This window comes from Aspergillus nomiae, assembly GCF_001204775.2.
Source record: "Aspergillus nomiae NRRL 13137 chromosome Unknown contig00009, whole genome shotgun sequence".
Lineage (NCBI taxonomy): Eukaryota > Fungi > Ascomycota > Eurotiomycetes > Eurotiales > Aspergillaceae > Aspergillus > Aspergillus nomiae.
This window is the reverse complement of record NW_015378064.1, coordinates 153,989-169,815: the sequence shown is the minus strand read 5'-3', so window position 1 is coordinate 169,815 and position 15,827 is coordinate 153,989. Positions and strand designations below refer to the sequence as shown.

At 48.9% G+C, this 15,827-nt stretch overlaps 5 protein-coding genes across 5 annotated transcripts; all 5 read left to right on the top strand.

Annotated features, from left to right (window-relative positions):
- Nucleotides 1-1,673: 1,673 nt before the first annotated feature.
- Nucleotides 1,674-2,669, top strand: ANOM_000900 (uncharacterized protein; the record flags this gene model as incomplete). The annotated part of the gene is made up of 1 exon (XM_015546158.1): nt 1,674-2,669. One exon carries the CDS (start codon nt 1,674-1,676, stop codon nt 2,667-2,669), a length of 996 nt encoding a protein of 331 aa, XP_015411693.1.
- A 740-nt stretch (nt 2,670-3,409) lies between these two features.
- Nucleotides 3,410-5,032, top strand: ANOM_000899 (uncharacterized protein; the record flags this gene model as incomplete). The annotated part of the gene is made up of 1 exon (XM_015546157.1): nt 3,410-5,032. The coding sequence occupies one exon, from the start codon at nt 3,410-3,412 to the stop codon at nt 5,030-5,032; it is 1,623 nt and encodes a 540-aa protein (XP_015411700.1).
- Nucleotides 5,033-5,472: 440 nt separating this feature from the next.
- On the top strand, nt 5,473-7,292 carry ANOM_000898 (protein kinase family protein; the record flags this gene model as incomplete). Its single annotated transcript, XM_015546156.1, has 2 exons — nt 5,473-6,691; nt 6,742-7,292. 2 exons carry the CDS (start codon nt 5,473-5,475, stop codon nt 7,290-7,292), a joined length of 1,770 nt encoding a protein of 589 aa, XP_015411699.1.
- Nucleotides 7,293-8,503: 1,211 nt separating this feature from the next.
- Nucleotides 8,504-9,252, top strand: ANOM_000897 (uncharacterized protein; the record flags this gene model as incomplete). Its single annotated transcript, XM_015546155.1, has 3 exons — nt 8,504-8,640; nt 8,730-9,017; nt 9,069-9,252. The coding sequence occupies 3 exons, from the start codon at nt 8,504-8,506 to the stop codon at nt 9,250-9,252; spliced, it is 609 nt and encodes a 202-aa protein (XP_015411708.1).
- Nucleotides 9,253-10,010: 758 nt separating this feature from the next.
- On the top strand, nt 10,011-15,459 carry ANOM_000896 (clathrin heavy chain; the record flags this gene model as incomplete). The annotated part of the gene is made up of 6 exons (XM_015546154.1): nt 10,011-10,059; nt 10,133-10,153; nt 10,204-10,290; nt 10,382-10,753; nt 10,826-15,049; nt 15,103-15,459. The coding sequence occupies exons 1-6, from the start codon at nt 10,021-10,023 to the stop codon at nt 15,457-15,459; spliced, it is 5,100 nt and encodes a 1,699-aa protein (XP_015411707.1). The 5' UTR covers nt 10,011-10,020.
- Nucleotides 15,460-15,827: the final 368 nt, after the last annotated feature.

Genomic DNA, 15,827 nt, shown 5'->3' with positions numbered 1-15,827 from the left:
AGCTCTTTTCTCGATGACGAGGGAATGGAATGCTTTACTGTTCTATCTTACTGTCGGAGATATGATCCACGGCAAGATTATTCCACGCCTTTCGATGGAGGTTGTATCCCTTAGTGACGGGCTGAAGGAGATATTGAAAGCGTTTATTGTCCCGGATTATATCCAAGCTGAGGTCGGTTGCTGTGCGTCCCACAGAAATAGCATTGCTAGGGTGAAGAATACAGAATGTGCGCATATTAATTATGTATCGGTCATCCGTCTGGAGTCATTAGTGTTATATATTTAAAAATAAAAAAACAAGTCCCAAGGAGTAGAGACAAACCTACTGTTTTACTACATTCGTCATCGCCGGGCTTATATAAAATAATATTCTTCGTACAACATTTCCAAAACATCAATCCTCGCCGTTAGAGGATATCAGTAGCTTCCCTAGAAGTATGGTATAGTAGGAATATATTCATATTAGTAATGGCGCTAACTTCCTGAGGAGAATCCACCAATATTTCAATTTTCAATTTTCAATAAACTATACTCCTAGAAAAAAGTACCGTCGAATTGCAGGGTCTTGGCTATTAATATTCAAGTATATATCATACGCGATTTCTGTGGCTGGAGATCACTCGGGCACTCTAGAATAAGATAGTTCATCTTTCATCTCCCCTATAAGCGCCGAATTCAACTTGGAGGCCCTCGAGAACAGGAGTTAAAATCAATACTGTTTTGCTTGCCCGCGGATGTTCATACGGAAGATAATTCTTCTATTGGGGATAACCAAGATTCTGCTACGGCGGACTGAAATCGAGCTAACGGATAATAGACCAGATTTCCGTATTTCTTACCGAAATCTTAGCGTTTTTATATAAATAGCATTCACCTAGTTAGCCGGAGTCCAAAGAACCCCTTGAGTACCGAAGGACGATCCTGGCCTCTTCAGTTGTACATGCGGGGACAGTCTCGACGTTGGGGGGGCTCTTGATGCCTAGTCGACCTCTCTCTATGTGCCGAGATAAATTTGTGGGGATGTAGAGCCCTAAGTACTAAAGGGGTAGCAAATAGTTTGGTCAACCAATCCTTTTGTATCTCCTTCTCCACAGACATTCACTATGTGGCTGCTCTACCACCAACAATGGTAATACAAGCTCAAGAAACAATACAGAACAGGAGGGGGGGGCTGCCAATGATGATCGGAGTATGCAAACCACAGCCTATGATTCGGAAGATCTGCTGCCGCCAGCCTTTCAGCTTCCTATTGCGGACTAGATATTGACACAGGAATCCTTCCAAGGCTGTGCCCAGTGCACAGCAGCAGCGTAAGCGATCCAACAACACCCTCGATGGCAACTGCGAGTATGTCGTGAACATGTTGAAGCGGGGTGATTCAGTACTTTGATTGGTTTTGCGCTATACCGGGAGGTATAGGCTCACCATACGTGGCGAACAGTTGGCGATTATTGGACAGGATCAGCCAGGGTCAATAAGACTGGATGAGGCGTGAGGCTGTCACTCTTGCGCATGTGATATACATTTCATTGCAACTAACTTCGTGATCATATAACCATCGCCCGATTTTCTCTGTCATCTACAATCTAGTTTCTTCTATCCACCACTTCAGAGATCTATTACCACATTTTACACTACCCGCGGGCCAACCAAATTTACCCAGCTAGGGAATCATGGCGACAGCTGAAAGCCTGCTCGACCTCGCGCGGAACGCACGAGCAGAATGCAACACCGGCCAGCGCAAGTTCAGCACTGCGCTTCCCGCCCTGGACGCACTGGTGTCGGAGCTGGATTTCTACAAATCCGTCTTGCGCAAGCCCGTGAACAGCGGAGCACTGACCAACCTGGAAAGCCATCTGACGCCGTGCGCGGGGGCGTTGAACACGCTCTTGAACATCCGGCGGAAGTACCGGAGCGAGATGTCGACCATGGAGCGAGTCAAGTGGAAGTCGACAGACGGCGAGAAATTTACAGAGGCCGTCAACCGTCTCCAGGATGCAACGAACCTGCTACGAGGAACACTTCGCATGACGAGCGAAATGCAGCAGTCTCGCACAGCGGAGAAGAAACCCAGTGTGGTCAAGGAAGCGGTGCAAGAGACTACGAAAGCGAAAGAGAACGCAAAGGCTAAACCTGCGCCTTGTCGCAATGGCGCCGGATGTCGGGCCATAGAGTGCAAGTACAGCCATCCTGATGCGGAGCCTTGTCGGTATGGGGCTGGCTGCACCAATTCCAAATGCGGGTTTCGCCATCCCAAATCGCAGGCCTGCCGCAACGGGGCCGGATGTAGGAAGTTGGGCTGTACCTTCTCCCACCCAGAAGCGCCCGACTGCCGGTATGGGGTAGGATGCACCAATGCAGCCTGCTCGTTCAAGCATCCTCGTGTCGCTCCCTGTTCGGCTGGCGTCAACTGTGTGGCTCAAAATTGCAAGCTCTTCCATCCCGAAGTGAAACCATGTCGGTATGGAATCGGGTGCACCAACAAGAGCTGCACATTTCGCCATCCACCACCACCCTATACGAAGGAACCAACCACGTCCGTGAAACCGGTCGACGAGAAAAAGCCCAAGGCAAAGAAAAGCTCCGCAAATGAAAGTCCGGAGAAAGCGAAAAGGAAGCCCAAGGTGAAAAAGCCCTCCATCATCCCAGAAAAGGAGACGGCCAGTTGACCTGTCACTGTGCTATGCATTCCTGCGCCTCGTTTGTGCGGGGTTTTTACGCTATGCGACGTCTTAGTGTCCCAGTAGTTTGGCGTGATACGAGACTAGTAGCCGCACAAGTTTTGTTGGTGATCTTATCCAGAAACGCTATATACGTAGTATTGAAATCGTTGGAATCACAGCAGACATACATCCATGGCTAAAGAGTGTAGCCACAATCAACCCAGAAAGAAAAAAAAAAAAAGAAAAAAAAAAAAAAACACATGTATAGTCAGTCTTACAATTTGAGGAATCAACTTAGTCCTCGTTCGTTGAGGAAAGGTAGATGATGGCCTCTCCCAGAATAATCCAGCCAACGGATCGTGCCGAAGTTGATGCTAAAATCTCGTATCTGACGCGGCCAAGCACTAGTCTGTATGAGGAGACTAACAAGCGACATTTTGATTGGGAAAAGGCCGATCAGTCGCAGGGGCCCTGATCCAACAGGAAGAGGGGCTATCCCGCGTGAGGGCGCGGCTGGCGATCAAGTACGAGGCCTTTTCTCCATCAGTTCCTGTCGTTTTCCCTTACTCTGCATCTAGTTGTTTAACAACACAATGGCCGATCCGATTGGGGTAGCTGGATTAGCCCTTTCCGGGATTTCTCTATTCTTCCAGGTCTATGCGGGGACGGTGCAAGGAAGGTCCAACCTCCAATGAGTGAAGATGGGCGAATCTAACTCGATGTGATGATATACAGGTATCCAGCTGATGCTGGCTGCACGTGATGTACCTGAGCAGTATCAAAGGCTGCGGTATCGTCTGGAAATCGAGCAAGGGAAGCTTCTGAGTTGGGGCCATAGCTTCGGATTACTGCGGGAAGAATCAGAGGAGGAAGATGGATTGACGATTTCCATCCCCCAACATGTTCGGTACTTGGTTCAGGGATATATTGAGCCGCTGTGGCAGAAGGTCTTGTATTTCACGACAACGACCCCCGGTTTTGTCCCAAAGGACAAAAGAGAGGAGACACTGAGCGTGTATCATAGAGGCATGGCGCGACGGTTCCGGCTGGACCACATGTACCAAAAGGCGAAGCAGGGGACGGTTAGACTCAGGGACCGTATCCATTGGGCGCATTGGAAGATGGACGAGCTGCAAGATTTGGTAGAATGTATGATACATGTCAATAATAGTGTCATCGCCCTAACCGAGGTGAAAACGCAGCAAGAGATCCAGGAAACCGTGAAAGCGACGCTAATGGGCTTGCTTAGCCTACAGGATACCGTCAATGGACTGAAGGAGCTGATAATTGCCGTCAATGAGAATCGTCGTAATAGCCAGCTATCACAGCTGCCGCTGAGTGAGCCGGAGGATCTCCTCCGAAAACTGGCTGAGTTGAAAGAAATGCGATTGCAATCGAGACACAACAAGGATGACGGGAGTCTTCAAGCTTCCTTGAAAATCTCGCCTGAAAGAGTCTGGCCTTCGGATCAAATGAAATACCCGTCGCCTCAACGTCAAGATGCGACAAAGGACGGCAATAAAGGGTTCTGGGTGGAATACAAGGACTATTCCAGTTCACAGCAAACGGCGGGCCCGACGAAGGATGAAATTGAGCATCATATTGTCCAAGAACTAGCAACACTCTTAAGCTTAAAGCTACCGCAGAGCTTTCGTGTAGCGCACTGTGTTGGCTACTACGAGGAGGGTGGGTCGTTCGGCTTGGTTTTCGAGAAGCACACCGAACATGCTGACCAAACCATCATCCCACTCTCTCACTGTCTGTCCCTAGAGAGCCAGATGCCCAGTCTCGGAGAGAGGGTCGCTCTCGCTCAGGGAATCGTCCAGACGGTGTTCCAACTTCATGTGGTCGGGTGGCTACATAAAGGGCTGCGGCCAGCGAATATCCTGCTCTTTGAGGACCATAACGGGCACATTGCCTATGGCAAGCCATATATTTCGGGATTCGAAGATTCTCGCCCGGCAGCACAGCCTAATCTAACGGAAGAAGCTCATTCGCGTTTGGTGAACGATGACTGGTATAGACACCCACTCATCCAAACCCAGATGCCGCGGCATCGGGAATTTCCATACTGTATGCAATATGACCTCTATTCACTTGGAATATTGCTTGTAGAAATTGGCTTGTGGAAGTCGATCCCCAATGTGCAACGAATGGTCAGCCCGAGCGACATCAAATCGCATATTCTCGGGAATCGGGGCGGGTTAATCCAAGCCATTCAATTTGCGATGGGTAAAATATATGCCGACATTGTCATCAACTGTCTGGATCCGGGTGAAGCGATGGACGATCAGATCCAGATGGATAGCTATATCTATCATTTTGAGAAGCTGGTGGTGAAACCTATGAACCGAATGTCTGTAGATTGAGGGGACTTTTATGTAACAGCGATAGTTCATCTACATCACATATCCAGTGCTATTGTCAGGGGGTAGAATGACAAGGACACAGCCAGAAAGTAAAATAAATCCATTAATATGTACAAATATGAACTGTGGAGTGCTTTAGAGCAGTCACAAGGAGGGGAAGCTGGCATAATTTGCGGGGGGGACAGGCTAATGTGGCTTAGCACGTATCAATTGTGTTAGTTAAGGTACTGTGGGTATTGACTTAAGCAGCTCTTTCCAACTCTTCCAGCCTTGTGGGTTTCCAGCATTCATCCCTCACCTAGTCAGCGGCCTAACTAAGGATCTTCTCACTGAGAGGAGACAATACCCTGAAAGGCTATTCCAATCAAATCTTGTCCAAACTGCAGTCACTCACCGTACTCTCTTACTTCGTCCATCAAGCTTTCTTCTTCGGAGCCGACATGATGGCTACAAAATGGGGTGAGCATGGCATTGGAGAAGATCCGGTTAAAGCCTCAAACTACCCTGGTAAAAAGATCTGTGAGCGGCTGTCCCGAAGAGAAGGTCATTGGTCGGGTAAGGGACAGGTAAACATCGAGTTTCGGCAAAATGATGTCGTGCCTCTGGAAGATGACCAGCAGCTCGAATATAAGGGATCATATGGGCGCGTGTGTCGGAGTATTTTGACGGTTGACGAAGAAAGAATCGTCGTGGCCCGGAAGACGATGCGACTTTCCGACATTCCAGCAAAAAAGATTCGTGATGAAGTGAAGATTCTTGAGGATTTAAAACATCGCCACCTGGTTACCTTTATCGGATCGCTTACCTCCAGGGGCTTTGCCAGCATCCTTATGTATCCGTTTGCGACATGCGACCTGGAGAGGCTACTCCAGGGACTGGACGAAGCCCAGTATCACGAACAAAAGAGCCCGGTGAGCACCCTGCTGTCCGAGCTCGGATGGATCCAAACCGGCCCCAAGGCAGCCCCATGGAAGCCAGGTGATATTTTCCCCCATCTGCAACGCATCTGCGGCTGTGTATGCAGCGCCCTCCTCTACCTACACCAGCGCCGGATCCGCCACAAGGACATCAAACCATCGAATGTGCTGGTGAGCAAGGACGGGGTCTACATCACCGATTTCAACATCTCCAAGGCGTTCAAGAGCGACCTGTCATCTCATACGGTGGGCCCTTACGCAGGAACGATGAGATATAGTGCTCCGGAGTGTGTGTATGAAACGGGTCGTTCCTACCCGTCTGATGTGTATTCCCTCGGTCTCGTTTTCATGGAGATATATACCTATATTCTGGGCAGGCGTAGATCTGATATGAATGACTACACCAAGTCCGATCTGTCGCTCTCGAAAGACTCGCAAATCCGACACGCTGCATTACGAATTCTTTGGGTGAGGGTCATTTTTGATGGGGCAGGGAGAGGTGGCTTTGGCACGAACGCTGGCATGCAAGAGCTGATACTGAGAATGATAAGCGAGAATCAGGACGCACGACCTGAGGCTTTTGAGGTCATGTCTGAGCTGTGGGCTCATAGCCCATCGGGAGATTTTTTCTGCAATGAATGTAGGAAACATAAAGGCTGTGTCGGCTATAAGGGCCTAAGGAAGCGATATTCAGAGCTCTACAATAAGTATGACAACACCATAAAAGAGAAAAATGACTTAGGTACGTTTGAAAATATTACATTCGAGCTTCTCGTTTAACAACGCGTACAGAGAAGAAGTTGGAGCAAGCACGAGAGGAGCTAAAAGCGAGCCGAGCAAGCAATGGTCCTCTGTCACCATCAAGCGAGGTGGGGCCGACGAAATCACCTCCGCTCACATCTCGGTCACTATCCCAGGTGTCGGTTATTCGCAGTTCTCGGACAGGACCGCCTGTGATACGCAATAAGAGTGGACAACGATTAGACCTTGACAGTTTAAGCTATTCGCGTAGTGTCCACAAAGAGAACAGTGACCTCATCGACACCCTGAATAAGGTGCAAGGACTGAAGCTGTGCCGTGCACACTACCTCACCGAGAGATGTCGGAATCCGAACTGCTCTCATCGGCACGACGTAAATCTCACGGAGGAGGAGCTTGAGGCCTTGCGGTACCTCACACGCGGTCAAGCTCCTTGCAATAATGGAAATGGTTGTACGCATCCGAAATGTATATATGGCCACATTTGTCCCCTAGGTGCGTTAAAGCATCTTCATGTCTGTCCCTTTGCGGACAATATGCATATAAGAGATACGATCCCAGTACTCTCGGATCCGTTAGATTGATGCAAGAAGCCACTGTCAAGTCAGGCACAATTTTAACATGGTTTCTCACTTGGGACTTTATACTGTGATTTTCCATACATGACCACCTAACCATTGGCGGGGATGGCTATACATAGTTTAGTGAACCTCTAGCTCAGTTTATGATAGATACACACAGTCCACACCAGGAGCCTTCCCGCATTGTAGGATTAAGCTTTATCGGCCAATCATGTATTAAGTTTTTGTGAAATGACCATAATATGCCTCATTTAGGCTAGGTAGTAGTACTGCCAACACATAGATAGCACAAAGAGCACGAATAGTTGAGATGCTCTAAGCTGTGGTGTGGTGGACAGATCACTTTATGTATGCGCACGGTGGGCGGGAAGGAACATTAAGAAGGATAAGCTGTAGGTCACATGACTTCCAAGGCCTCAGGCAGTGAATTACTCGTTATTTATGTGTGAAAGTTATTACTTGATTGGGAAGTGCTACCGTCAATCATCTTAAAACCGTTGCAAGTAACCCTGACGATCACCCTATATTTCTGTATACCTATTCTACACGGGGGTTATGGGTGTTTTATTTCCTGTACCTTTCCCCTTATTCAGTTTCTTTCTTCTCCTTTCAGAAGAGAGAGGATGTAGAGAACGGAATCAATTGAGTTTTTGTTCCCGGGGGCCTCAACCATAGCAACCCATGGAATGTACATACTCAACCACATAAACCCTCGAGTGCGCGCGTCATCACTGGAACAACTTGATTGACTAACAAAACGAACAAAAATCAACGCGTGGAGGTGCCTGAGGAGTGAAGAGTCTTTTGCTTCCTACAGACTGCATGAGTATGTATCCATCTAATTTCATCTATCTGCGTCTCGCACGGTACACCTGGGAGATCATCAGTTACTCGAGACCCTATATTCAACAAGGCATATGTAATGGTGCTGTTCCTACTTAGATTGTGAATTCCCCTGACGCAGATTACCCCTGAGAAATACGTGTAACTGAATCTGTTTTCAGTAAACGGTAAATTGTAACCCGTGGGGTGTGCCATTGATTTCTATATTCTTTGACGTCACGATGTAAGTTCGGGAGGTTCGGGAAGTCGAGACTCGACATTATACTACACGAAGAGACAAAAGAAATATGGGCAAGAGCAGCCCCCCCAGAGAGATTCTCCAGTCCACAGGACGTTAACTTCCGAGTTCAACTGCGAAATACATCACAAAGATGGTTAAGATCTCATTTTTCTTATTCATAATATCGGGCGGCAGCTGCAGTGCCTTGAGTCTCTGCGCAGGCCGATATTATTGTCCCTGGACGGGGCCGGCACAAAGAGCATCAGAGCCCAAGGAGGATGCACACGTGTATGTTGGTACTGCCAGGTTGGACCTGCGTGGTATCCTGAATAGCTCTGTTTAGTAGTTGCCGATCTACGAACTGACGCGACTATCAGGGCCACCATAGAACTGCCGAAGCAGCAGGTGCACTTTTCCAGGTTACCAGATACAGATAAGATTACCCGAGAGGATCCTTCGCATAGTGAAACATTCTCTTCACTGGACACAGTCTCCGACAGGCACCAAACCAACGTGCTACATGACCTTGACGAGGAGACTGCTCGCCATGAGCGCACCTGGGCTTCGAGGCATGTCATTGTATCTTTCAGCTATGTGAATTGCGCCATACTAACTGGCTTGAACAGAGGAAATGGATGGAATGCTCGAGTGGAATTAAAGCTAAGGTAGATATAGACTCATCAAGGATCTGTGTATACGGCTAACAATGGTTTTAGTCCAGGGAGCCGGGCGATGTCCAGTCTGGACTGGGTTACTAGATGGGAGAAAGCAATAGACTGCCTTTCGTCAAAGGAGCTTGAAAATGTGGATATGTATGAAATGGATGAGCTTGCCCTTGCAGCTTTCTGGGACCGGGTGTGGGGATGCTATGTACCATATGCAGGTGGACGTGACGAATGAATGAAGTTATGATTCTGAAGGATCTGTGATGAAGCTTACAATTGAGTTTTTTATTTTTATTTTTATTTTTTATTTTAAAGGTTCTAAGAGTAGACTTTATTTTATCTGAGAGTAGTTAAGCTGTGCCACTCTGCCAACTAAGGGCGCACTCGTGTGCAAAACAATCGCAAAGGAGTCAAGTACATATAGCTCCTTTCACCTCTCATATTCCTTGGATATAACTATGAGACTGGCAGTAAAGTGAGCCATATGAAAATGACTCTCTGCAATAGGTGAATGGCAGTAACTTGGGTTCAAATTCATTGTTCGATCAGCAGTTGAATTCTTAGTCTGGAAACAAGACAATGAATTCGACCTTTCATTTATAGAAATGACGATCTTATAAGCTTGATGTGATTGAAATAAAAGACCCCCCTCCTTTTTCGAATTCAATTCTAATTCATGGAGATCAGTGTCTTTGGGTGTTCAAAGCAGGGCCAGACCGTCTCTCTATCTGCCCCTGGCTGCACGTGACGCCCCATAAGCGACACCTCAGCAACGACGGCCGCGCCGGTCTCCTGAGGTCACTTCCGCTTCCCCAGTCTATCATCAACTTACCCTCTCCCTGTTTCAAAGCCTCCTTACCCTCCCCTTCTTACTTCTTTTCCTTCCTTCCGTCTTTAGCTTCAATTTTAAATTTCCTTTCTTTCTCTTTCCTTATAACCCGGTGGAATTTATTTGCGTGGCGTTTCGTTGGTTGGGTGAGGTCGTCCTGCGGCCTACGTAAATATGGCTCCTCTCCCTATCAAGTTTACGGAGCTTATTAATGTATTCCCCGACCCTTGACTTCAATACTATCAGAATAGTGATGAGAGGCTGACATGTTTTCCTATACTTGCAGTTGACAAATGCTGAAATTGCGGTATGTCTTGTCGCACTGTCAGCTCGTGGTCTTTAAGGCTGCGGTGCTAGTCGCGCACCATACCCACCCTAACTGTTGTCAACATCTACTTACGTTGTTATCTCTACCAGCCGGCATCGATCGGGTTCAACTCATGTGTAAGTCCCACACACACACACACACACACATATTACACTGTTGCCCCTCAATTGATCTACAGCGTGCTAATTGCCCCCCTCCCCGCAACAGACTCTAGAATCGGATCACTATGTCTGCGTTCGGCAAAAGCTCAATGAAGAGGACAAACCTCAAGTCATCATCATCAACCTAAAGAACAACAATGAAGTCCTCAAACGGCCAATTAACGCCGATAGTGCTATCATGCACTGGACCCGAAACATCATCGCTTTGAAGGCTCAAGGCCGCACAATCCAAATCTTCGATCTGGGGGCGAAACAAAAGCTGAAGTCAGCGGTGATGAATGAGGATGTTGTTTACTGGAAGTGGTTCAGCGACAAGTGCTTAGGTTTGGTAACGGAGACGTCTGTTTACCACTGGGATGTCTTCGACCCTACCCAGTCCCAGCCACTCAAGATCTTCGACCGACTCCCTAACCTGAGCGTACGTCATATGCATCAAACACATATAAACAAGCGGATGGAACTGGAAAGCTGATATATTGATGTTTCATAGGGGTGCCAAATTATCAACTATCGCGTTAATGATGATGAGAAATGGATGGTAGTGGTTGGAATCAGCCAGCAGCAGGGGCGTGTTGTGGGCTCGATGCAGCTGTACTCTAAGGAACGCGGGATTTCGCAATTCATTGAAGGACATGCTGCCGCCTTCGCTTCGATTCGAGTCGAGGGTTCTCCTTTGGAACATAAGCTCTTCACCTTTGCCGTTCGGACCCAGACCGGTGCCAAGTTACAGATTGCCGAGATTGACCACCAAGAACCGAACCCCCGATTCCAGAAGAAGGCTGTTGAGGTGTATTTCCCCCAGGAGGCTGTCAATGACTTCCCGGTCGCGATGCAAGTATCTCGGAAGTACGATGTCGTGTATCTTGTCACCAAGTACGGCTTCATCCATCTCTATGACCTCGAGACTGGTACCTGCATTTTCATGAACCGGATTTCCAGCGAGACCATTTTCACTACCGCACCCGACTCAGATTCGGCTGGCTTGGTTGGTGTGAACCGCAAGGGTCAGGTTCTGTCCGTTAGCGTCGATGAGAGCACAATTGTTCAGTACTTGATGGAAAACCCTGCTATGTCTGGGCTTGCAGTGAGGCTTGCCTCTAAGGCTGGACTTCCCGGTGCGGACCACCTATATCAGCAACAGTTTGACAACCTCCTTGCCCAGGGCAACTACTCCGAGGCTGCTAAGATCGCCGCAAACTCGCCCCGCGGATTCCTTCGCACTCCCGAAACCATTAACCGTTTCAAGAATGCTCCTCAGACCGGACAGCAGATGTCTGTTATTCTCCAGTACTTTGGAATGCTTTTGGATAAGGGATCTCTGAACAAATACGAGAGTGTTGAACTCGTTCGTCCCGTCTTGCAGCAAAACCGGAAGCATCTCCTTGAGAAGTGGATGCGTGAGGAAAAGCTGGAGGGCTCTGAGGAACTTGGAGATATCATTCGACCCTATGACATGAACCTGGCTCTGCAAATTTACTTGCAAGCCAATGTTCCTCAAAAGGTCGTTGCTGGCTTTGCAGAGACTGGGCAATTCGATAAGATTCTCGCGTACTCTAAGCAGGCCGGTTATCAGCCTGACTATACCCAGCTGCTGCAGCATATCGTGCGTGTGAATCCCGAAAAGGGTGCCGAATTTGCTGCTCAGCTTGCTAACGAGGAATCTGGTGCTCTGATTGACCTGGACCGTGTTGTGGACGTATTCTTGTCTCAGAACATGATCCAGCAGGCGACTTCTTTCTTGTTGGATGCCCTCAAGGATAACAAGCCTGAGCATGGCCATCTGCAGACACGGTTACTGGAGATGAACCTGGTCAACGCCCCTCAGGTGGCTGATGCTATCCTTGGCAACGAGATCTTCACTCACTACGATCGTCCCAGAATTTCCCAGCTGTGCGAGAATGCTGGCCTCATTCAACGCGCCCTGGAGAACACTGATGACCCTGCAGCCATCAAGCGTAACATCGTCCGCACCGACAAGCTGAGTCCTGAATGGTTGATGAACTACTTCGGTCGTCTTTCTGTTGAGCAGACTCTCGACTGCATGGATACGATGTTGCAGGTGAACATCCGCCAGAACCTGCAGGCCGTTGTTCAGCTTGCCACCAAGTTCTCCGATCTCCTGGGCCCTGGTAGCCTCATCAGTCTTTTCGAGAAGTACCGTACTGCCGAAGGTCTTTACTACTACCTTGGAAGCATAGTTAACCTTAGCGAGGACCCCGAGGTCCACTTCAAGTACATTGAAGCTGCTACTGCTATGGGCCAGATTACTGAGGTTGAGCGCATTTGCCGTGAGAGCAACTACTACAACGCCGAAAAGGTGAAGAACTTCCTGAAGGAGGCCAAGTTGACAGAACAGCTCCCACTGATCATTGTCTGCGATCGATTCAACTTCATCCATGATCTCGTTCTCTATCTCTACCAGAACCAGCAGTACAAGTCTATTGAGGTCTATGTACAGCGTGTCAACCCTTCCCGTGCTCCGGCAGTGGTTGGAGGATTACTGGACGTTGATTGCGAAGAGAGCATTATCAAGAACCTTCTCTCTACGGTAGATCCAGCCGTTATTCCGATCGATGAGCTTGTCAACGAAGTGGAGACTCGGAATAGGCTCAAGCTCCTCTTGCCTTTCCTTGAGGCTACTCTTGCAACTGGTAATCAGCAACAGGCTGTGTACAATGCTCTTGCGAAGATCTATATCGATAGCAATAATGATCCTGAGAAGTTCCTCAAGGAGAACGATATGTACGATACCCTGACTGTCGGCAAGTACTGTGAGAAGCGCGATCCGAACCTGGCCTATATCGCGTATAGAAAGGGTCAAAATGACCTGGAGCTCATCAACATCACCAATGAGAACGCCATGTATCGGGCCCAGGCACGCTACCTCGTCGAGAGGGCTGATACGGAAATCTGGTCTTTCGTTTTGAGCGAAAACAACGTTCACCGTAGGTCCATGGTTGACCAGGTTATCGCAACCGCGGTGCCTGAATCGACGGAACCTGACAAGGTGTCTGTTGCTGTTAAAGCCTTCCTTGAGGCCGATCTGCCTGGTGAGCTTATCGAGCTGCTGGAGAAGATCATCCTTGAGCCATCACCCTTCAGTGACAATGGCAGCTTGCAGAACCTGCTTATGCTCACTGCTGCTAAGGCTGACAAGGGCCGCCTGATGGATTATATTCATCAGCTCAACGAATTTAGCCCCGATGAGATCGCGGAAATGTGTATCTCGGTCGGCTTGTACGAAGAGGCCTTTGAAATTTACAAGAAGGTCAACAACTACATTGCCGCCGTCAACGTCCTGGTCGAGAACATTGTTAGCATTGATCGTGCCCAAGAGTTTGCTGAGCGTGTTGAGTTGCCGGACGTATGGAGCAAGGTTGCCAAGGCACAACTGGACGGTCTTCGTGTGTCTGACTCTATCGAGTCGTACATTCGTGCTGGTGACCCCTCGAACTACCTCGAGGTTATTGAAACCGCAACCCACGCTGGCAAGGACGAGGATCTCGTGAAGTATCTTAAGATGGCCCGCAAGACCTTGCGGGAGCCCCCAATTGACACTGCTTTGGCCTTCGCCTATGCCCGCCTTGATCAGCTCTCGGAACTTGAGGACTTCTTGCGGTCGACCAATGTTGCTGATGTTGAGACATCTGGTGACAAGGCCTATGAGGAAGGTTACCATGAAGCTGCCAAGATCTTCTACACTAGTATCTCGAATTGGGCCAAGCTTGCCACAACCTTGGTACACTTGGAAGACTACCAAGCTGCTGTGGAGTGTGCTCGCAAGGCCAACAGTGTCAAGGTCTGGAAGCAGGTCAACGAAGCGTGCGTCAACAAGAAGGAGTTCCGTCTTGCCCAGATCTGTGGTCTCAACCTCATCGTGCATGCTGAGGAGCTGCAGGATCTTGTCCGCCAATATGAGCGCAACGGCTACTTTGACGAACTTATCTCTGTTCTGGAGGCCGGCTTGGGCTTGGAGAGGGCCCACATGGGCATGTTCACCGAGTTGGGTATTGCGCTCTCCAAGTACCACCCTGATCGGGTCATGGAGCACCTCAAGCTCTTCTGGTCTCGTATCAATATCCCCAAGATGATCCGGGCTTGCGAGGATGCCAACCTCTGGCCAGAGCTGGTGTTCTTGTACTGCCACTATGATGAGTGGGACAACGCCGCATTGGCGATGATGGAGCGTGCTGCCGACGCCTGGGAGCATCACTCATTCAAGGACATCATCGTCAAAGTCGCTAATCTTGAGATCTACTACCGCGCGCTCAACTTCTACCTGCAAGAGCAGCCTTTGCTCCTTACCGATCTGCTCCAGGTTTTGACCGCCAGGATCGACGTCAATCGTGTCGTGCGCATTTTCCAGTCTTCAGATAACATCCCCTTGATCAAGCCCTTCCTCTTGAACGTCCAGACCCAAAACAAGAGAGCAGTGAACGACGCCATCAATGACCTCTTGATCGAGGAGGAAGATTACAAGACTCTGCGTGACTCAGTGGATAACTACGACAACTTCGACGCCGTGGAACTGGCTCAGCGCCTTGAGAAGCACGAGCTGATCTTCTTCCGTCAGATCGCTGCGAACATCTACCGCAACAACAAGCGTTGGGAGAAGTCGATTGCGCTTTCGAAGCAGGACAAGCTCTACAAGGATGCAATCGAGACCGCGGCGCTGTCGGGCAAGGCCGAGGTGGTGGAAGAGCTCCTTCGCTACGTAAGTTTCTGTTGTGCCCTAATCATGGAAGTGTTTTGCTAACTTTATCCTAGTTTGTGGACATTGGCAGCCGGGAATGCTACGTTGGCATGCTGTATGCCTGCTATGACCTTATCCGTCCCGATGTGATCATGGAGGTCTCGTGGCGCCACGGCCTTCACGATTTCACCATGCCCTACATGATCAACTTCCTGTGCGAGCAGACACGTACGATCGAGATGCTCAAGAAGGACAATGAGGAACGCAAGAAGCGCGAAGTCACACAGAAGACCGAAGAGGACAACACACCGATTCTGGGTGGCTCGCGGCTGATGTTGACCCAGGGTCCAGCGGCGCCCGTGCCAAGTCCTATGCCGTATCAACAGACTAACGGGATCACGCCGCAGGCCACCGGCTTCCGCCCGTTCTAGACACGCACGCATCTTACGCCTCGTCAGCTGAAGAATATCTTTTTCTTTTCTTTTCTTTTTTTTATGTTTTTATTCCCTCTTCCAATAGGGTTTCGTGTATGTATAGCATCAGCCATGGATGATCTGCCGTTGATCTTGGTGAGACTAAAAGCCGGAGAGGGTCGTAGAGGATGTCCACCGGGGGCGGTTCTTTTACAGACTTTGATGGATCGTCATTGACGTCTTGTTGTCTATCTTCTTACTCCATAATTCTCTCTTCTTTTGTTTCCTTCTATGCCCATCCCCTGTATTTGATAGTCCTCGAAAATTCTTGATGATGAGCCGTGCAGTACGCTCACGGGAAGCATTTGTTTGTTAGTTAATGGTAT